This window comes from Zalophus californianus, chromosome 12, assembly GCF_009762305.2.
Source record: "Zalophus californianus isolate mZalCal1 chromosome 12, mZalCal1.pri.v2, whole genome shotgun sequence".
Taxonomy (NCBI): Eukaryota; Metazoa; Chordata; class Mammalia; order Carnivora; family Otariidae; genus Zalophus; species Zalophus californianus.
In genome coordinates, this window is record NC_045606.1 from 91569149 (window position 1) to 91592999 (window position 23851).

At 37.8% G+C, this 23851-nt stretch overlaps 1 protein-coding gene across 4 annotated transcripts in view; it reads left to right on the forward strand.

Moving 5' to 3' along the window:
• Positions 1–23851, forward strand: part of TTC26 (tetratricopeptide repeat domain 26) — a 49707-nt gene that overhangs the window by 10324 nt on the left and 15532 nt on the right. For all 4 annotated transcript variants that reach the window (XR_003516606.1, XM_027574700.1, XM_027574701.2 and 1 more), the window contains 7 exons: positions 4651–4796; positions 5737–5908; positions 12485–12559; positions 18047–18149; positions 19411–19466; positions 20825–20878; positions 21811–21874. Coding sequence is in view for 3 of the 4 variants with exons in the window: in XM_027574700.1 (XP_027430501.1) it covers positions 4651–4796; positions 5737–5908; positions 12485–12559; positions 18047–18149; positions 19411–19466; positions 20825–20878; positions 21811–21874 (670 nt within the window). In the remaining variant the exon portion in view is untranslated. The remainder of the gene's footprint in view (positions 1–4650; positions 4797–5736; positions 5909–12484; positions 12560–18046; positions 18150–19410; positions 19467–20824; positions 20879–21810; positions 21875–23851) is intronic.

Sequence of the window (23851 nt, forward strand, 5' to 3'; positions counted from 1 at the left end):
GACTGAGCCACTAAGACACTCCCCTTTTTAAAGTTTTTTTTTTATTCATTTAAGTAATCTCTATATCCAACATAGGACTCGAACTCATGACCCTGAGATCAAGAGTCACAGGCTCTTCCAACCGAGCCAGATGGGCACCCCAAATTTTCTTTCTTTTTTTTTTTAAGTAAGCTCTACACCCAAAGTGGGGCTTAAACTCATGATCCCAAGATCAAGAATCACATTCTCTACCTGCTGAACCAGCCAGGCACTCCTGATTTATAGCAGTAATTTTGATTATCATCATAAAATGGTTTTTTAAAAATAATTTTCCATATTATAGAAGTTACACATTAATTCTATTAAATAAAATATAAGTAAGCAAAAATTGAAAGAGGAAATAACATCTACACCCACTAAAAAGGACAATTACAGACCAATATCCCTGATGAACATGGATGCAAAAATTCTCAATAAAATACTAGCAAATCGAATTCAACAGTACATTAAAAGAATTATTCATCACAATCAAGTGGGATTTATCCCTGGGCTGCAGGGGTAGTTCAATATTGGTAAATTAATCAATGTGATACACCATATTAATAAAAGAAAGGACAAAAACCATATGATCCTGTCAATAGATGCAGAAAAAGCATTTGACAAAATACAGCATCCCTCAACAAAGTAGATAGATGGAACATACCTCAACATCATAAAGGCCATATACAAAAGACCCACAGCTGATACTGTCCTCAGTGGGGGAAAACTGAGAGCCTTTCCACTATGGTCAGAAACAAACAAGGATGTCCACTCTCACCATTGCTAATTAACATGGTACTGGAGGTCTTAGCCTCAGCAATCAGACAACAAAAAGAAATAAAAGGCATCCAAATTGGCAAGGAAGAAGTCAAATTTTCACTATTTGCAGACGACATGATACTCTACATAAAAAAACCTGAAAGACTCCACCAAACAATTGCTAGAACTGATACATGAATTCAGCAAAATCATAGGATATAAAAATCAATGTCCAGAAATCTGTTGCATTTCTATACACCAATAACAAAGCAGCAGAAAAAGAAATCAAGGAATCGATCCCATTTGCAATTGTACCAAAAACAATAAGATACGTAGGAATAAAGCTGACTAAAGAAATAAAAGATCTATACTCTGAAAACTATAGAACACTTCTGAAAGAAATTGAAGAGGACACAAAGGAATGGAAAAGTATTCCGTGCTCATGGATTAGAACAAACATTGTTAAAGTGTCTATACTACCCAAAGCAATCTACACATTTGATGCAATCCCCATCAAAATACCACCAGCATTTTTCACAGAGCTAAAATAATCTTAAAACTTCTATGGAACCACAAAAGACCCTGAATAGCCAAAGCAATTCTGAAAAAGAAAAACAAAACTGGTGGCATCATGATTCCAGATTTCAAGATATATTACAAAGCTGTAGTGTTCAAGACGGTATGATACTGGCACAAAAACAGACACATAGATCAATGGAACAGAATAGAGAACCCAGAAGTGGATGCACAACTATATGGTCAACTAATCTTCAACAAAGCAGGAAAGAATGTCCAATGGAAAGTCATTCTCTTCAAATGGTGTTGGAAAAACTGGACAGCATCATGCAGAAGAATGAAACTGGACCACTTACCTACACCATACACAAAAATAAATTCAAAATGGATGAAAGACCTTAATGTGAGACAGGAAACCATCAAGATCCTAGAGGAGAACATAGGCAGCAACCTTTTTACCTCAGCCATAGCAACTTCTTACTAGACTCCTCTCTTGAGGCAAGGAAAACAAAAGCCAAAGTAAACTATTGGGAATTCATCAAGATAAAAAAACTTCTGCACAGCAAAGGAAACAATTAACACAATTAAAAGGCAGCCTACAGAATGGGAGAAAATATTTGCAAACCACGTATCTGATAAAGGGTTAGTATCCAAAGTCTACAAAGAACTTATCAAACTCCACACCCAAAAAACAAATAACCCAATTAAGAAATGGGGAGAAGACGTGAATAGACACTTTTCCAAAAAACATATCCAAATGGCTAACAGACACATGAAAAGTGAAAAGATGCTTAACATCACTCAACATCAGGGAAATACAAATCAAAACCTCTCATACCGTCTCATACATCAGGATAGCTAAAATTAACACAAGAAACAACAGGTGTTGGTGAGGGTGCAGAGAAAGGGGAACCCTCTTGCACTGTTGGTGGAAATGCAAACTGGTGCAACCACTCTGGAGAACGGCGTGTAGGTTCCTTGAAATGTTACAAATAGAACTGCCCTGGGGTGCCTGGATGGCTCAGTCAGTTAAGCGTCAGAGTTTGGCTCAGGTTATGATCTCAGGGTCCTGGGATGGAGCCCCGAGTCAGGCTCCTTGCTCAGTGGGGAAGTCTGCTTCTCCCCCTCTCGCTGTCCCTCCCCCCACTCATGCTCTCTCTCTCTCTCTCAAATAAATAAAATCTTAAAAAAAATAAAAATAGAACTACCCTATGATCCAGCAATTGCACTACTAGATATTTACCCAAAGGATACAAAAATACAGATTCAAAGATATACATGCACCCCAATGTTTATAGCAGCGTTATTAAGAATAGCCAAACTATGGAGAGAGCACAAATGTCCATTGACTGATGAATGGATAAAGAAAATGTGGCATATATATATATATATATGAAATGGGCTATAATTCAGCCATAAAAAAGAATGAAATCTTGCCATTTGCAATGACATGGTTGGAGCTAGAGTGTGTTATGCTAAGTGAAGTAGGTCAGTCAGAGAAAGACAAATACCATATGATCTCACTCATATGTGGAATTTAAGAAAGAAAACAGATGAACATATGGGAAGGGGGAAGAGAAAAAAAAGGGGGAGAGGAAAATAAGCCATAAGAAACTCTTAACCATAGTGAACAAATGGAGAGTTGATGGAGGGAGGTAGATGGGGGATGGGCATTAAAGGGGGCACTCGTTATGATGAGCACCTGGTGTTGTATATAAGTGATGGATCACTGAATTCTACTTCGGAAACCAATATTGCACTGTATGTTAACTACCTAAAATTTAAATTAAAAAAATAATAAAGGTAACTTATCTTATTGGTATCTTATATCTCCTTTTAAGATAATTATTTTTAAGGGGCGCCTGGGTAGCTCCATTGATTAAGCATCTGCCTTCAGCTCAGGTCATGATCATGGGGTCCTGGGATCAAGCCCCATATCGGGCTCCTGTTCAGCAGGGAGTCTGCTTCTCCCTCTACCCCTCCCCCTGCTCGTGCACGCGCTCTCTCTCTCCCTCTCTCAAATAAAGCTAATTATGTTTATACACATATTTACATTTTGTTCATTTTTTGTTTTGTAGAATGAGACTCATGCTGAATATATATTTTTGTATTCTGCTTTTTTTTTTTTTTACTTTATATAATGAGTGTATCCCTGAGTCACTAGTCTTTAAGACTGTGACTTTTTAAAAATGGTTTTTAGGGGCGCCTGGGTGGCTCAGTTGGTTAAGCGACTGCCTTCGGCTCAGGTCATGATCCTAGGGTCCTGGAATCGAGCCCCGCATCGGGCTCCCTGCTCTGCGGGAAGCCTGCTTCTCCCTCTCCCACTCCCCCTGCTTGTGTTCCTGCTCTCGTTGTGTCTGTCTCTGTCAAATAAATAAAAAAAAAACTTAAAAATAAAAAAGCTTTTAATTGATATTGCTAAATTATTTTACAGAAAGTTTATCAAATCATCCATAGGCAGTATATTAAAAAAATTATTGTTAATGCATTTAAAAATTTCATAGTATAATTGTCCATCTCTATTTAGTTCTTTCAGTTTTTGCATTACATGTTTTTCAGACTCTATCATTAAGTATATACAAATTTAGAATTGTTCCGTCCATTTAGTGGATTGCAATATCATTGTGAAATGTCTGTCTTTATCTCTAAAAATTTCTCTTCACGTAAAGTCTACTTTGTCATATTTGTATAGCTACACCACTCTTTTGTTTAGTGTTTGTCTATTATATCTCTTTATATACTTTTTTTTAAAAGATTTTATTTATTTATTTGACAGAGAGAGACAGCGAGAGCAGGAACACAAGCAGGGGGAGTGGGAGAGGGAGAAGCAGGCTTCCTGCGGAGCAAGGAGCCGGATGCAGGGCTCGATCCCAGGACCCTGGGATCATAACCTGAGCCGAAGGCAGACGCATAACGACTGAGCCACCCAGGCGCCCTATATACTTTTTTAAACATTTTTTAAGATGAGTCACCCAGGTGTCCCTCTCTTTACATACTTTTAAACTTTCTACCTTACTGTGTCTTTATATTTTTAAAATGTCTCTCTAATTAACAGCATATAAGAATGATAAAAAGAATAGGAGAAAAAATAGAAAGGAAGAAGGAGGAGGAGGGGTCAAGTAATTAACATTAGCTGTGACTCAGAGTCTTTCCATTGTCAAGGCTCTGCCTCCAGAGGCTGTTTTCATTCTTTCTCTGAAGGAGAGACAGGGGAGAAGACAAGGAACTGAAGGGAAATAGAGAGAACTGAGAGAAAAAAATGGCTGAAGGAGGAGTTAAAGTCTCTGTACCACAGGTGTTGATTAACTGCACTCTAACATGAATCTTTCCATGTCTTTTTCCCTCTGACAATTTCAGTTTAATGATGAGAAGAAGTTGATGAACTTTCATCAGAATCTTCAGGATATCACAGAAGATCAACTCAGTTTGGCCTCAATCCACTATATGCGATCTCACTACCAAGAAGCTATTGATATTTATAAGCGAATACTCCTAGATAACAGGTCTGTGTCCTTTCATGTCTACTCCAAGTCTCATTTTGTTAGCTTTTTTCTGTAACTGCTTTGGCTGAGGACCTAGTGTCCTTTCGATCTAGTATCACCATGTGTTCAAATCTGTTTAGCTAATAATGTGGTCAGATTAAGAACTTCTTATTCTCCAGATCAGGATTTCTCCATGTTTATTTCACTGTCACCCTTCCAAGGAGCCTCATTGGTCTCCCTCCTCCCCCATCACCTTCTCATGAAAGTTTGAAACCACAGATATACTGTATGTCCATTTATATACTGAACATATTATCTGTGCCTTATACTTAAAATGAGTACAATTTTCCACTTCTTCATAAGGGTTTTTACCCCTTTGGGGGTGATATGGCCCCTGTTGAAAATGCATGGTCTAAATGTATCATTTCAGCATTGTAATAGGTTGTAGGGAGCTTGCTGACAAAATTAGAAATAAACCATTCTGAAGAACTAACATTCCCACTTTATCACTGACCACTGGGTATCTCTCCCACTTCCCAAAAATATCTCATCCACCTGCCTTCTCCCCTTTTGCTTACCTATACCCAACCCATTCCCCTTCTCAGTCATGGAGTCTGCCTGCTTTGTGTGTCCATCCTTTGTCTGATGTATGCTTATTTACAGTTTAGGCCAGTTACAGCATACATTAGTTTAGTCTTTTTAACATGAACTGGTAGGAGTTGAATGCTTCCCTTTCTCCTTTAGTTGTCATCTCTCATTCTACTTAAATCAAAACATCCAAATATTACAATACAAAAGAAAAATATTGCACTGATGATATCTTGCCTTCTTTCTTCAAAAGGCAAATTCATGTCCTCCTCGCCTGGCTGTCCATTTGAGCCATTAAAAAAGTCTTTGTAGTTTGACAACCTTACTATGAAGTAGACTTAAACTGTTAACCCTTAATTCTTTCATCTAATAGGGAATACCTTGCCCTCAATGTATATGTGGCCCTATGTTACTACAAGTTGGATTACTATGATGTGTCTCAAGAAGTTCTGGCAGTTTACCTTCAGCAAATTCCTGATAGCACCATCGCACTCAATCTTAAGGCCTGTAATCATTTTCGCCTTTACAACGGCAAAGCAGCTGAGGTAGTGATGGAAATGTGTTTTTAATTTACTGAATTCCACTTTGAGTAACCCTATACTTTTTGGGTTATTCATAAGACTCTATTATTTGTAACTCCTGGTTAATATCCCTTTGTTATCGCCAGGGTGATTCTATGAGAACCAACTATATATAAATACTTATATTGATTAGATATTCTAAAAAAATGTCAATTTCTGAGTTCTGTGTGTCTAATGTATTGTAGATATCTTTACCTAGATGCTTTACATTACCTTAAATATGTCAAAACTAAACAGTTCTGCTTCTTCCTCTAAAATAGGTTTGTGACTCTGTGGTTCATTGTCACCAGCATGTAAATCACATCACAAGCCTAGGATTTCCATCAGTCTTTTTCTTCGCCGCCCCATCTAATCATCTACCAGTTCCTTTCAGTTCTGCATCCTAGATATCTCTTTGATCTATCCTTTCTTCTCCTCTACCATTGCTCTAGTCTGAGCACTCCTCATCTTTTATTTCAGTTCTTTAAATAATTTCCCTGCCTCTGGCCTTGTCCTCTCCTGTCTAGCCACTGACATTGTTCCACACACCATGCTCTCCTACTCTCATAGCTTTTCTCATTTCCTGGAATGCCTTATTCTGCTTGGTACAATTCACCGTCTCTTTCAGGATTATCCCAAGAGGCAATAGTGGTAAACATTTTATAAATACTTAGAAATTAGCTAACTTCTAGGCACTGTGCAGAATGCTTTGTATCTATTATTTAGTTCCCCTGACAATCCTGTGAAGAAATTCTGCTTTAGCTTTCTTTATGTAGGAAACTGAGAGTACATAGTAGACCATACTATGGTCTTATGGTCCCATACCATGGGACCTCCTTTTATTTAACACTATACACACACACATATATACACATATACAGAGAGAGAGAGAAAAAAGAGGGCATGTTCTATACTATATTTATTTACAGATATTTATTTATGTAATAAACAGGTGATTTTTTTTTTTAAAGATCTCATTTTTTTAAGTAATCTCTACACCCAACATGGGGCTCGATCTTACAACCCCAAGATCAAGAGTCACACACTCCACCAACCAGCCACCCCTATACAGGTCATTTTTAGATTAACAGTGTGAGGGGGGCCATGGAAATTACTTCCTCAGCCATTATTTTAGTTGATGGCAGAAGCCATCAAAATTCAATGTAAAATTTGTGCATGTGTCAAAATTTTAAAATCCCACCCCTGCCCAAAAAACAGTTCCAGCTGGGATTGTGCCACTGGAGGAGGAGGGAAAGGAACTGAAACCAGCAAACCAACTCTATCAAAGCAAAATTCACTGTGTAAATGTAATAGCAAGGGACATTATTACGTAGCTGACAGCAGACTCAGCTCCTGAGTGAAACAGTGTTTAGTAATCGTGGGAGAGGGGTGGAGTGGAAAGCATATGTCCTTCGCATAGGCCCAGATTCACATTTTGTGGCTTATGTCGATAAAAGTAGTCTGTTCTGGCAATACGAATGCCCACCACTTCAACTGCTTAGTATGCAATCAAGCAGTCCATTTCTTTCTTTCTTTTTTTTTTTTTTTAAAGATTTTATTTATTTATTTGACACAGACACAGCAAGAGAGGGACCACAAGCAGGGGCAGTGGGAGAGGGAGAAGCAGACTCCCCGCAGAGCAGGGAGCCCGATGTGGGGCTCGATCCCAAGACCCTGGGATCATGACCTGAGCTGAAGGCAGAGGCTTAACGACTGAGCCACCCAGGCGCCCTTGAGCAGTCCATTTCTATGTTATGTACAATATGTTCTTGGGTATACTCACTTCAACTGCAGAGTCCCCGGAGTCTGCCTAATTGGCTGGTTTCCAGCATCAGCAGTTTAATAGTAAACTGGTTCGCAATTTGATCTCTTTAGAGTTTATGGCCTTTGGTAAGAGCAAATAAAAGAAATATATTCTTGCCTTTCTACCTTGAGTTAATCTTGGGGATTTGCCAATATTTTCCAGTCTATTAAATGTTTACATTTTGTCTGCATGTGTTCTTTCCATAGTCTGGTATGGGTAGCGTGGTTAACCAGTATTCTGTAGGTCTAGCATGATGTGAGTCAGGGCGCCAAACTATATTTCCTATCCCCCAAAAGACATGCTTTTTCACTTGAAATTGTGTCTGTGATGTTTACATATTAATTTTATAATGTATTCCAGCAGGAGGTGACTATGTCAAATGTACCCTGACAAGCTTTTTCGGGGAGGGGGTTAGCAGTAGAATATAGTTTGTGTTTGCCAATAATTTTATTAAACCACTTAAAAATCAGGCATTCCTCTGGCAATTTGTATAATACGTCCAATATTCTATGGTTCATTCTCTCCACAAACACCAATAGCGTTCTGCCCTTCTGTAGTAAGCATGATATAATCTGTACTGATTCACTTAATTCCTGATGTACTTTAAATAACTTGCCCAAAGTTTTATGACTAACAAGTGACAAATTCAGGTCTCAAACCCCTGTCTATCTGACTCTAAAGCCCATCGACCTAACTGCAAATTTAGGGGTACTTTCTTCTTTTCTCTTATATGTGATTATAGGTAGATACATATAGGTATATATGTAGCTATAGATATAAAATATCATGCATGCTATTTGATAGTTGCCTAGCTATCTTTCATCTAGACAAGCTTATTGAGGATTGAAACTGTGTCTTTTGACATGTGTGTCCTGGTACCTGGCACAACGCACACACAAAGTTGGTGTCAATTAAGTATTGGTTGAATGAGAATACTAAGACTTCACACTTAGTATGACTAAGAAATTAAGGGAGACTCATGTTTAAAGAAGGAGGAGGGGGCGCCTGGGTGGCTCAGTCATTAAGCGTCTGCCTTCAGCTCAGGTCATGATCCCAGGGTCCTGGGATCGAGCCCCGCGTTGGGCTCCCTGCTCTGCGGGGAGCCTGCTTCTCCCTCTCCTACTCCCCCCTGATTGTGTTCCCTCTCTCGCTGTGTCTCTCTTTGTCAAATAAATAAATAAAATCTTTAAAAAAAATAAAGAAGGAGGAGGTTCAAAAGAGGTCAATAAAAATGAAGATTGCGAAGAAGCCATTGGGTTTCATAGGATTTCCTACAATGTGCTACTCTGATTAGGATGTCATTACTATTGGGGTAGATGACAAGGAGATAAGGAATGGGTGAGTAATTGCTTGGATTGGGATTTGTCATGAAGGCTATGGCAGAGGGATGACAAGTAGGTCATGGAGCAGTAGAAGCAGTGACAATAAGAGGCTGCTGAAAGGAAGGGGAATGCTAGTTTCATAGGATAACTAGTTAAAAGAACTTTTTCCCCCAAACTGGGAAGGCCTCCAGAGCAGTGATTAAGAGCAGGAGCTTTGAAATAAGATAGACCCCAAATTCCACTTCTGGGTGGTAGGTATGTGGCTTTCAGTGAACTACTTAACCTCCTTAAGCATCACCTGCAAAATAAGGAAAGTAATAGACTGACTTATTATGGGTCTCTGTAAAGATTAAATGATATGACGTATGTAAAGTCTCTAGCTTGATATACATAGTAAACTCTCAGTAAATATTAACAATTATCACATATTTTGGAGGCAGAAAGATTGTCAAAGCTATCTATCTTTTCCTTTATGTTTGGTGCTTTCTGTATCTTGTTGAAGATGATTTCCTGGCCCAAGATCATATTCTCTGGTATTATCTTCCTTTTTTAAAAAAAAATTATTTTTTAAAAACATGTAATCTCTACCCCGGCTGTGGTACTTGAACTCATGACCCCGAGATCAAGAGTCACATGCTCTTCTGACTGAGCCAACCAGGCACCCTTGGTATTATCTTCTAAAAGCCTTCTTGTTTTGCCTTTTTCAAATACAAATTATCTATATTTATACTATATTATATTTATTTTTAAAAATTTTATTTTTTTTAAGTAATCTCTACACCCAGCATGGGGCTCAAACTCACAACCCCAAGACCAAGAATTGCATGCTCCGTCAACTGAGCCAGCCAGGCACCCCTATAAATATATCTAAGAGGTTTAATTTCTCAATTAAAAGACAAAGATTGGCAAATTAGATGGAAAAGATAAAACCCTAATATATGTTTTAAATATAAGGACAGAAAATTTGAATGTAAAAGGATATGTTTCATGAAGAATATTTCTTACATGGTTTCTATCATTGGTGTCATGCTTTTATTTTTATTTTTTAAAACATTTTTTTAAAATTTTTTATCAATTTGACAGAGAGAGACACAGCGAGAGAGGGAACACAAGCAGGGGGAATGGGAGAGGGAGAAGCAGGCTTCCCGCCGAGCAGGGAGCCCGATGCGGGGCTCGATCCCAGGACCCTGGGACCATGACCTGAGCCGAAGGCAGACGCCTAACGACTGAGCCACCCAGGCGCCCCGGTGTCATGCTTTTAGAAAGGTCATTTTCACTTTAACGTGGATAAGATGATCCATATCTTCCATTTATAGTTTTATTTTTTTAACATCTTCATTGAGATATAACTCACAGACCCTATAATTCACCCTTTTAAATTGTACAATTCATTGGTTTTTATTATATTCACAGATATGTGCAATCACCACCACAGATTTAGAGCATTTGCATTATGCTCAAAAAGAAACCCCATGCCCCTTAGAAACTCCATCAACCCCTGGCCCCCATTCCCCCAGCCCAAACAATTGTGAATCTGCTTTCTGATTCAAGATTTGCTGATTCTGGATATTTCATAAAAAAGTAATATATAATATGTAAACTTTTATGACTGTCTTCTTTTACTTAGCATGTTTATAAATTTCATCATGTTGTAGCCTATATTAGTACTTCATTCATTTTTATGACCAAATATTCTACTGTATCGATAGACTACATTTTATTTTTCCATTCATCAGCTGATGGACATTTGGGTCGTTTCCACTTTTGGCCTATTATGACTAATGAATGCTGTTATAAGCATTTGTGTACATGTTCTTGGACATGTGTTGGACGTGTTTCCATTTCTCTTGGGTATATGTCTAGGAGTGGAATTGTTAGATTAGATGGAGCTCTATATTTAATTGAGGAACTGCCAGACTGTTTTATAAAGTAGCTACACCAGTTTACATTCCCACCAGCAGTGTATAGGAGTTTCCATTTCTCTACATCCTGGCCAGCAGTTATTATCTGACTTTTTTATTGTAGCCATCCCATTGGATGTGCAGTGAAATCTCACTGTGGTTTTGATTTGCATTTCTCTGATGACTAATGATGTTGAACATCTTTTCATGTGCAGTGAGTTCTGCTTTAAATTCTGTGCCCTAGGCATCTCACTTGGTGCAGCCCTTGTTCTGGCAGGCCTTGCCTGAAATCAGAACTGTCCTCATGATACTAAAAGATTTTGTCTTTTCGCTTTCCTTTGCTCAAGTGTGCCGTGAGGCTTTCCAGAGACAGCATAATTTCAAAATAGATCAAATGCAGATACAGACATGCCAATCTAGCTGTCCTCTTTTAAGCCAGACATTAAAGAGATTTGCAAAAATATAAAACAATACTACTCTTCTCACTAAGTTTTTGTTTTGTAAATGCAGTTTTCTTAAGTGAAAAATATTTATGTTAATGTGTAGTGGGCTTATTATTATTTTTGATTAATTGAATACTTTAAAATTTCTGTTTTAATTTATAATACAATATATATTGTACTATGGGCTATTTATGTGGGCTATGACCCACAAAAACAAAAGCTCTTTGGGATCCTTAATAATTTTTAAGATTATAAAAGAGATCCTGAGATCAAAAAGCTTGAAAACTGCTGATCTAGCCTAATATTACCAAACACTTTGGAATTGCTGCTGTGGACAAGAGGAGGGATTAATAAAAGGGTTGCTGAGGCAGAGGCACAATCCCATATGAGATCAAATAGAAGAAGTTTGTAGTGGTTAGTGAGAACAATCAAGAATTTAATTATTTTATCCTGAGAAGCTTAGCTACCTAACTGATGGAAGTAGAAAAAGGAGGAGAGGAAGATTACTCAAAATTATAGATTGGCAAGGTAGGAATAACAGAAAGTGAAGAAGGATAAGTGAATCTAAGGTGTTAGTAAAGATGCTGGAAGTGACCGTTTGTTCTACAGGGAGTGAAGGAGGTAATAGAATACAGAAGAGATCTGATAAGTCTAATAAATAATAGGAGAAGGTATTTTAATTGTGCTAAGTAAATAAAGGCCAATGCAGTAGGAAGGAGGTACTGTGAGAATTCGGGATATAGGTGGAATGATCAGATTGAAGAATCAACCCCAGTTTTCAAAAGTTTAGCTCCTTTATCACCTTTAACTCTGCAAGAAAAGATTAAGTAGGAGTCTTCAGACGTGGGCTCCCCAGTTTCAAACTTGCTGCTTAGTGCAAGGTTCAAATCATTTATTGTTTATAAGCCTCAATGTTCTCATCTGTAAAATGAAGTTAACAATCACACTGACTCTTAGAGTCCTGAGGAACAAATGAAATATGAATGAAATAGCATGTTAAACTCTTTGTAAACTATAAAACATTGTGCAATTATGTGGCATAAGACCTGTACACTTGTCATTTTTCTAAGCCTTTCCTTTTTCTATTTCAGGCAGAACTGAAAAGCTTGATGGACAACGCTTCTTCTTCCTTTGAATTTGCTAAAGAACTCATCAGGCACAATCTGGTGAATAGCCGTTTCCTGTCTTGGCTGAACTGAGTCTTAGGCTACTTCAGTATTTCCCAGCAGTCTAATTATCTAAAGATAATTTAGAAGGGAGATATTGCAACAAATACTTCTCTACTCAAAGTGAACCCCTCCTTGCTATGGAGGAGAGAAAATTAAGTTTCAGATATCAGGTCCTTTCCTCAAGGAAACCCCTACTGGGAGGGCATTAATACATACATAACATTTAGAAAGAAGTGCAAGGCATTGTAGGTCCAAGTGTTCATTCTGTTGGCAAAGACCAAAAGACATGTTCCTTGTGGGTTACAATAAACGGGAAGGATTTTCTGGTCAAAGTCCAGCTGGAGTTCATCTTTGAAGGATGGCTGAGATTTAGAGGGTCCGTTGAAGGCAAGGATATGGAGTTAGAACAAAAATGACATATGTGAAAGATTATGAGCAGGCTAAGCTTACTAGAACAGAAAGTGTGTCCTGGGGCATAGTGAAAAGGAAAGTCTTAGGGAAAAAATAAAGAGGCGGTCAGGTTTAAGGCTGGACTCTGGTGGCCATTGATAAAAAAAAAAGTATCCATATTCAGGTAAAGTTTAATTGATCATGCAGTATTGTGGACACAGCGCAGCTGCTTTCAACTCAGACACCTGGGGACACTGGGAAAATTATGTAATATTGCTGAGTTTCAGATCCCTCACCTGAAAATGGCATTAATAATACCTACACCTTTTCCTTCTGATTTCTCTATTCCTTTTTTTAGCACCAATTCTGCTGTAGACTCTCTCCTCCCCTTTACCTCTGATATCTGCTTGGTCACTTAATCCTACTGATTCTTTCTTGGCAAAGTCTTATATTTACTCCATTCCTTCTCTAATTCAGGCCTCCATCACAGATATAATTTTCTCTGGATAGTTTCTATTATGAGCTTCTGCCTCTTTTCACTTCTCATCTAGTTTATCAACTTAAATTTTTGTGGAGAATGATGTGTTAGAGATAGTAGTCTGAAAATCAAGCTTGGAGAGAGATCAAGACTGGAGAGTAGATTTAGGAGTTTCATAAGAGAAATGATAGCTACAGTCCTGACAACTAAACATGGAAGAAAGGATTAAAAACAGAGAAAAATACGGTCCCACGAGAGCGTTTAAGGAGCTGAAGGAAGGAGAATAAGCAGATAAAACAAGAAAGGGGGGATGGGAAATATCACCTAGATATTGCAGTGCCATTTACAACTGCACATTTTAATCACCTGGGAGGTTTTTAAAAATAATGATGCATGGGCTCCACCCCCCAGAGATTCTTATTTAATGGTTGGGCTAGGGCTCAGCTATCAGGATTTTTTTTCTTAATAGTTTCCCAGGTGGATATGATGTAGAGCCAGAGTAAAGAACCATGATATGTATATATGACTAGAGGGGGTATATCAGCTAGTAAATAGAGATTACCCTTGGAGAGTGGGATTAAAGAGAGAAGGGAGAGCATGGAAATTGTCCTTTGTCCTTTGGTAATACTATATATAAGTTTTTTTCCCTATGAACACATACCACTTTTATAGTTTAAAACAAAGTCTAAACATACTAAGCGATATAAATGGTTGTTCTGAGCACTGGCTTTTGCAGTCAGACTTGAGGTCAAAATCAAGCTACACCATGTACTAGCTTTGGACCTTTGGGTGAGTCCCTTAGCATCGTTGAGACTCAGTGTTCTCATATGTGCCATAAGGGAAATTACAGTACCTACCTTATTTTCTTGTGAGGATTAAATGAGGTAATGTATGTAAGATACTTTACACAGTATCTAACATATAGTGTTTAGTAAATCATGCTTTTGTGGTCATGCTACAGCCACCAGTGTCCAAACTACAGACACAGCATTGAGCAAGAGGACAGAAGAATCCATTGAATTGGTTCAAGGGGTTAATTCCTGACTTGTGAGAGTAAGTTCACTAGTGTGCTGGGAGTAGGAATTAGGGAGTGAGAGAATAATAAGGTTGAAGCAATAAGCCACACAGTTTTGAAGTGTGGCATTGCAAGGAAGGAGAAGAATAGGGCACTATCCGGAGGGAACAATGGCACCAAGAGAAAGATTTTTGTTTGTGTGTATGTTTAAAGTTGGGAAGTAGGACCAGGACAAATGAAGATAGAATAACTGGTAGAGAAACAAGATCCAGATCGAGCTGAAAGTTACGAGAATCCATTGGATTGGGAGAACAAATATTGTCAAAATGTCCATGCTACCCCAAGCAATCTACAGATTTAATGCAATCCCTATCAAAATACCAACAGCATTTTTCACAGAACTAGAACAAACATTCCTAAATTTGTATGGAGCTATGAGAGACCCCAAATAGCCAAAACAATCTTGAAAAGGAAGAACAAAACTGGAGATACCACAATCTCAGATTTCAAGATATACTACAAAGCTGTAGTAATCAAAATACTGTGGTACTGGCATAAAAACAGACACAGAAATCAACAGAACAGAATAGAGAACCCAGAAATAAACACACAATTATATGGTCAATGACTCTTCGACAAAGGAGGCAAGAATATGCAATGGGAAATATCTCTTCAACAAATTATGTTGGGCAAACTGGACAGCTACATCCAAAGAATGAAACTGGACCACTTTCTTACAACATACACAAAAATAAACTCCGAATGGATTAAGAACCTAAATGTGAGATCTGAAACCATAAACATCCTAGAAGAGAGCACAGGCAGTAATCTCTCTGACATCGGCCATAAAACATTTTTCTAGATATGTCCCCTGAGGCAAGCACAACAAAAGCAAAAATAAACTATTGGAACTACATCAAAATTAAAAGCTTCTGCACAGCCAAGGAAATAACAAAACAGGAAGACAACCTATTGAGTGGGAGATATTTGCAAATGACATATCCAAAAGACAGTATCCAAAATATATAAAGAACTTAAACAACTTGAGGCACCTGGGTGACTCAGCTGGTTAAGTGTCTGGCTCTTGATCTCAGTTTACCTCTGGATCTCAGAGTTGTGAGTTCAATTCTGCCTTGGGTTCCACACTGGGCATGGAGTGTACTTAAAAAAAAAAAAAAAGAAAGAACTTCTACAACTCAACACCAAAAAACCCCAAATAATCTAATTAAAAAATGGGCAGAAGACATGAACAGTCATTCTCCAAAGAAGACAGACATACAGATGGCCAACAGACACATGAAAAGATGCTCAACATCACTCATCATCAGGGAAATGCAAATCAAAACCGCAGTGAGATATCACCTCACACCTGTCAGAATGGCTAGACTCAAAAACACAAGAAACAACAAGTGTTGGCAAGGGTGTGGAGAAAAAGGAACCTTTGTGCACTGTTGGTGGGAAAGCAAACTGGTGCAGCCACTCTGGAAAACAGTAAGGAGGTTCCTCAAAAAGTTGAAAACAGAATTACCATGTGATGCAGTAATTCCACTACTGGGTGGAACCCAAAGAACATGAAAACACTAATGCAAAAAAATACATGCACCCCTATGTTTTTTGCAGCACTATTTACAATAGCCAAATATGGAAGCGACCCAGTGTCCATCGATAGATGAATGGATAAAGAAGAATGGATACAACGGATTCCAGTGGATACCGTGGAATATTTTTCACCCATAGAAATGAATGAAATCTTGCCATTTGGGAAGCATGGATGGATCTAGAGAGCATAATGCCAAGTGAAATAAGTCAGTTAGACAAATACCAAATGATTTCACTCGTGGAATTTAAGAAACAAAATAAAGAAAGAAAAAGACAAACCAAAAAACAGACTCTTAACTATAGAGGACAAACTGGTGGTTGGCAAAGGGGAGGTGGGTGGGAGGACGGGTGAAATAGGTGATGGGGATTAAGATTACACTTATCACAATGAACACTGAGTAATGTATATTATACACCTGAAACTAATATAACTAATACAACACTGTATGTTAATTATACTGGAATTAATTTTTCTTAAAGTCATGAGATCAAGAAGACAAGTAGAAGAATTAATCTTAGCAAAAGAAGGGAATATCTCAGACGAGGAAGAATCAAGAAAGATGACCCAGTGGATATTTTTGAGTTAGAAAGGAGAGATTAGGTAGTTCATGTCTGATGGCCTTGATTTCTGTGTATTAATTTGTGAAACAACTTCCTATGTGCCGGACACTGTGCTAGGCTCTGGGTACACAACAGTGCACAAAACTGCTTTCCTGAATGGTATTTTGTTTTAGCTCTTCTCTATAGCATTTACTGTCATATGACATAATACTTAATGTGTTTGCTGTTTGAGGCTCTCTCCCCAGTTGAGGGTAGCCTATGTAGTGACGGGAGTAATTCGTTGCTGCTGTAACCCCAGTGCTTACTACAATTCCAGGCATATGGTAGGTGCTTGTGAGTATTTACGGAGTTAATTAAATGTTACCTACTATGTACCACACATTTAGCCCATTTTAACTCATTCAATCCTCATAATAATCCTGAAAGGTAGACGTTATTAATGCCATTTAGAGATGAGGAAATAGGCTCAGAAAGGTTATATAAATTCCTTCATGGAGCTTGTTTGTTTGTTTGTAGAAAGAGAGAGCAAGTGGGGAGGGCCAGAGGGAGAGGGAGAGAGAATCCCAAACAGACTCCATGCCCAGCAGAGCCCGACGTGGGGCTCGATCCTACAACCCTGAGATCATGACCTGAGCCAAAATCCCAAGAGTTAGATGCTTGGGGCGCCTGGGTGGCTCAGTTGGTTAAGCCTCTGCCTTCAGCTCAGGTCATGATCTCAGGGTCCTTGGATCAGGCTCCCTGCTTAGCAGGGAGTCTGCTTCTCCCTCTTCTTCTTCCTCTGCCCTTAACACTGCTTGTGGTGTGCTCTCTCTCTCTCTCATAAATAAATAAAACCGTTAAAAAAAAAAAGAATTGGATGCTTAACTGACTGAGCCACCCAGGCTCCCCCTTCGTGGAGCTTTTGATACAGAATATCTGTCTAGAAAAATGTTTTATTAATTTTGGGGTACTTTAAGAGTTTTCTGCTGTTCTTGGGGCATCTGGGTGGTTCAGTCATTAGGCATCTGCCTTCGGCCCGGGTCATGATCCCAGGGTCCTGGGATCGAGTCCCGCATCGGGGTCCCTGCTCCGCTGGAGGCCTGCTTCTCCCTCTCCCACTCCCCCTGCCTATGTTCCTGCTCTCGCTATCTCTCTCTCTCTCTCTCTCTGTCAAATAAATAAATAAAATCTTTAAAAAAAAAAAAGAGTTTTCTGCAGTTCTTATGAAGAGAAAAGGAAATGTATACAATAGGCTTATGCCTTTGTTCTGTTCCTTACATTTATTGTAATTTAGATAATAGCTTGCTTTCAATGGGGTCAAGGTGGTGTGTATACTGAGAGCTTCAAAAATATATTCAAGGAATAACTGAGTACCCAGTTATAAGTGGCAACTCCTTAATTAAACATTTCCACCAATAAATATATTCATACTTATTGCCATAATAACAGACTTTATCTTTAGGTTGTTTTCCGAGGAGGTGAAGGGGCTTTGCAGGTGTTGCCTCCCCTGGTTGATGTCATTCCTGAAGCTCGGTTAAACTTAGTGATTTACTACCTTCGTCAAGGTAAGAAAAATTTGTCTTGGTTTTGCTTAAATGAGATATTTTAGAACATTTAATCTCTAACTGAACTACTTGCTCTTAAAATCCGTAATATTTCCAAAAATATATTTGCAACAGGTTCATAGGAGAGAACAAGTTTATTGGTGCTTATTTGTTGTACCTTTTCTCTTTATCCTTTCTTCTTATGTTGCTTCCAACTTTCTCTCTCATTCTGTTTTTCCTTCTTCCTCTTCTTTTTCTGTCTTTTGTTCTCTACCCATTCTATTTCAGTTTTTCCACTGTTTTTACTTCCCCTTCCTTGTGGTTCTTTTTCTATGTATAAGGCACATCCACATTGTCTTGAGTTTCTTTTTTTTATCATATTTGCTCTAATTGTCTGCCTTTCTGTTTCTTTGTGCTTCCAGCTTCTCATGAGAAATATTATGATTCAAAGATGATGTGATACTTACTGCCCCTACTTAAGTAAGGTTAAAATTGTTAGACACATGCCTAAGCAGTCTTTGATCTAACAGTTTTGAGTACAGGATAGTAGCCACCATGTATTGGTGGTGGCACTCTGTCATGGACCCTGGACTAACAGTGTGGGCCTTTTTAGGTGCATGGTAGAAACCAACCAGACAACATATTCCTCACTGAGGAAAATATAAGTGTTTATTAAAATAAGAACATAAACTTGCAAACAGTTCTATTTGATACGTAAGCACAAAGAAATAGGCGTTTGGATATGAATTAAATATCTTATATGTTTTAGAAATTGTTTATTATAAAATTTTTCAAACTAAGCGAAATAGTTTAAACACCCAAAATGCACACCCCAAATATTCATTCCAGATTCAACAGTCTTCAAAATAATGCCATTCTTTCATCCGTTCTCCCTGTCCCCTTTTTGTTGCAGAAATGTCTTAAAGCAAATCCCAGACTTCCTGTCATTTCACTCCTACATACTTAAATATATATTGTCTTTTTCAAAAATCGGTTGTTTTACTTATATAACTACAATGCCATTGCTATTTAATACTCAGTCCATATTCTCAGCTTGAACATTTTTTTAGGTGCTTCATGACTTATAGGTTTCCTAAGATATTTGGTTATCTTTAGGATAATTACTCCACATTGAACTTGATAGAGAGAGTTAGAGGACAGATAAAACAAATCATACTTCCCATGAAAGTTTGAATGCTGAAGGATCTTACCTTTTCGGGACTGTTTCAGAAGGGTTTGCTGGAATACAGACTAGTATAGCTACTTATTTCTTGTATTTCAGATGATGTACAAGAAGCTTATAACTTAATTAAGGATCTGGAACCTACTACTCCTCAGGTAATTGAAAATGTGTTACCATTTTACTAACCAACTTCTGTTGAAAGTAGAATTTCAGAAAGATAGCAGGAAGGCATATTAGAGAAGATTCCAGCTTGTAGAATCTCGGGAAAGACCATATATATTGATTTAGGAATGTCCTGTGAGACTTTCAATATGAAAATGAACATTCTGGATTTATTTTATTTTATTTTATTTATTTGACAGAGAGAGACACAGCAAGAGAGGGAACACAAGCGGGGGAATGGGAGAGGGAGAAGCAGGCTTCCCATAGAGCAGGGATGGATGCGGGGGAGCCCGATGCAGGGCTTGATCCCAGGACCCTGGGATCATGACCTGAGCCGAAGGCAGACGCTTAATGACTGAGCCACCCAGGCGCCCCAAACATTATGGATTTTTTAATGTTTTTAAACTCCCTTATATGTGGTCATTTCCTCCAAATGGTTGAGTTTTGAAAAAACTAAAATCTAGAATTCTGATGGAACTAACAAGATATAGAAACTTATCTCATTAGTATAATTGTAACTTGTCTTTCTCCCCTACTAGATTGTTATTAGCTCTTGGCAGTCAGAGCCTGTGTCTGTTTGTATTTCCAATACTATGTTCACTAAGCATGTAACAGACATTGCACTTACTGAATGAAAGACTGAAATGTTTCTAGACCCCATGAAATCTAAACAGATACATTTCTCCAGGGTATTAAAAGTTTCAGCATCTTTTATACTGCTCTTTTTATGAACCCTCTTAAATAAAAATAGTACCTACATAAAAAATTTATAAAGCTGCTAAGGAAGGTATCTATCAAAGAATAGACCCAAGTCTGACAGCGATAAAGGTGAGGCTCCAGGGTTCCAAAAGAGATAATACCTTACAAATGGAGATCAGAAGATACTTTTTTTTTTTAGGAAAAGGATTTTTAGCAAATAAAAGTTATTATATGATTAGAAAGGGAAGATAATATATATGATGTAGTCACAAAGAATGGCAGTGGCAAGTGGCTAATAAAGTGATAAAAATTGTTACATAAATGTTTTATTGTTAATTTTTTCCATTGAGTTGAAATAAAACTTCTCAAGGTTTCCACTGAGTTTTTTCTGCTTAAGATTGTAAATTTACAAATATGGTGAATTCTATTATGTGGACACTTTCCTGAAAACCAAATTAAAGTCTCCTAATTCTTTCATTCAAGCCAGGGATGGAACAGAGAAAAGTGACTCTGGGTAACTTTTGATAACTTATATGTATGTATATATATATATATATATATATATATATATATATATATAGCATTAAGTCGAAATTAATTTTCATAGCTATGCATTCTTTGGAAATTAATTAGTGTTATTCCATGTTGCCAGGAGTATATCCTCAAAGGAGTAGTCAATGCGGCCCTTGGCCAGGAAATGGGTTCGGTGAGTATGAAATCACTGGTAATCTATAGTTGCAGTTATAGTGCATGGAAAAGATCAAAATGAATGTTAAAGTCCAACCAGCAGTAAGCTCACAAATAGGCTTATGTACAGTTCCTTTCCTGTCTCCATATCTCCCAACCCAGATTCCATTATAAAAAGAATTCTGTGATTTTAAAGACAAAAAAAAAAAAAAAAGCTTTAACTCTAAGAATTGCTGTTTCCTCTTTTAAAAGCCCAATTTTTTAAGCAGTGTTTATATCTAATAATAACTGCAAATCATTGCACAGCTTCATTCTTATTTTCAGTGAGTTTGGTTAACCTTGCACACCCCTGAGCTATAATTTTGGCATCTGTAAAATGGGGATAGTTGTTTCTTTGGCAAAGACTTTTATAAACACCAAAACATTGTTTAAAATTAAGTTCTTATTCATCTGAATATGCCACATTAAGTTCTTTTGGGAACAAAGTAGATATAAATAAATATTTTTATCTCTAGCTCACTCTACAGTGCCTCATATAGCAGATAGGGAGTAAATAGTTATTGAATAAGTGAATGAGTATATTGAATTAATACTCCTTGTTATAACTGTGGCTCCTACCACAAGGTCTAATATATGATAAAAGAGCAGTATCTGTTGAATGTGTGAATGAATGACTAAATGAATGAGTTCATTTAATGATGTTACTTTTAGGATAGAGTTTGGGGATTGGATTTTTTTTCTCCTTTTCTTATCCGACCCAGGGTAGGTTTTAATTTAGTTTCAGGTTATGATTCTCTAGTACTTATGCTAATAAAAATTAGTTTGTTTGGGAGAGGATGTAAAACAAGGGTGTATGTTAAATCCTGGCACATATTTTAAAACCATAAAGTGTAATACAAATAAAATATTTTCAGCTTCTGTCAGCTATCTCAGCTCTGCTTTGTTTTTCAGAGGGACCATATGAAAATTGCCCAGCAGTTCTTCCAGCTGGTGGGAGGGTCAGCGAGTGAGTGTGGTATGTCTGAAATCAGTACTCATTCACATGATTCATAATTGGAGTTGGTCATATATTGACTGGTGAAGTTTGAGTCTCTGTCCAGGGTTACATGTGTCAGACTTGAAAGAAAAGTATCAAAGTATCAAGTAGGCAGTCCTATGGGAGAGACACAGGAGAGAATATTGGGTTAGGTCTTCTCAACATCTCAGCTGAAGTGGGATGAGAGATTATTTAAATACAAGAGAATGAATGTAATCTTTAGTTCATGAGAGTTTTTAAAATTTGATTCTGTTTTTGATCTGAAAAATTAACTTTTATTGATTTTTCTTTTTTTTTAATTTTATTTTATTATGTTAGTCACCATACATGAAGTGTTCCATGATTCATTGTTTTCATATAACACCCAGTGCTCCATGCAGTGCGTGCCCTCCTTAATACCCATCACCAGGCTAACCCATGCCCCCACCCCCTCCCCTCTAGAACCCTCAGTTTGTTTCTCAGAGTCCATAGTCTCTCATGGTTCATCTCCCCCTCTGATTCCCCCCCTTCATTTTTCCCTTCCTTCCCCTAATGTCCTCCATGCTGTTCCTTATTTGTGGAACAAATAAGTGAAACCATATGATAATTGACTTTCTCTGCTTGACTTATTTCACTTAGCATTATCTCCTCCAGTTCCATCCATGTTGATGTAAAAGTTAGGTATTCATCCTTTCTGATGGCTGAGTAATATTCCATTGTATATATGGACCACATCTTCTTTATCCATTCATCTGTTGAAGGGCATTTCGACTCTTCCCACAGTTTGGCTATTGTGGACATTGCAGCTATGAACATTGGGGTGCATATGGCCCTTCTTTTCACTACATCTGTGTCTCTGGGGTAAATACCCAGGAGTACAATTGCTGGGTCATAGGGTAGCTCTATTTTTAGTTTTTTGAGGCACCTCCACACTGTTTTCCAAAGTGGCTGTACCAACTTGCATTCCCACCAACAGTGTAAGAGGGTTCCCCTTTCTCCACAACCTCTCCAACATTTGTTGTTTCTTTCCCTGTCAATTTTTGCCATTCTAACTGGTGTAAGGTGGTATCTCAATGTGGTTTTGATTTGAATTTCCCTGGTGGCTAATGATGATGAACATTTTTTCATGTGTCTGTTAGCCATTTGTATGTCTTCTTCAGAGAAGTGTCTGTTCATGTCTTCTGCCCATTTTTTGACTTGATTATTTGTTTTCTGGGTGTTAAGTTTGAGAAGTTCTTTATAAATCTTGGATACCAGCCCGTTATCTGTAGTGTCATTTGCAAATATCTTCTCCCATTCTGTGGGTTGCCTCTTTGTTTTGTTGACTGTTTCCTTTGCTGTGCAAAAGCTTTTTATCTTGATGAAGTCCCAAAAGTTCATTTTTGCTTTTGTTTCACTAGCCTTTGGAGATGTATTTTGAAAGAAGTCGCTGTGGCCAATGTCAAAGAGGTCACTGCCTATGTTCTTCTCTAGGATTTTGATGAATTCCTGTCTCACATTGAGGTCTTTCATCCATTTTGAGTTTATCTTTGTGTATGGTGTTAGAGAATGGTCAAGTTTCATTCTTCTGCATGTGGCTGTCCAATTTTCCCAGCACCATTTATTGAAGAGACTGTCTTTTTTCCATTGCATTTTTTTTCCTGCTTTGTCGAAGATTATTTGACCATAGAGTTGAGGGTCCATACCTGGGCTCTCTATTCTGTTCCATTGGTCTATATGTCTGTTTTTGTGCTAGTACCATGCTGTCTTGGTGATCACGGCTTTGTAATATAGCTTGAAATCGGGCAACGTGATGCCCCCAGCTTTGTTTTTCTTTTTCAACATTTCCTTGGCGATTCGGGGTCTTTTCTGATTCCATACAAATTTTAGGATTGTTTGTTCCAGCACTTTGAAAAATGTCATTGGAATTTTGATTGGGATGGCGTTGAAGGTATAGATTGCTCCGGGTAGCATAGACATTTTAGCAATGTTTATTCT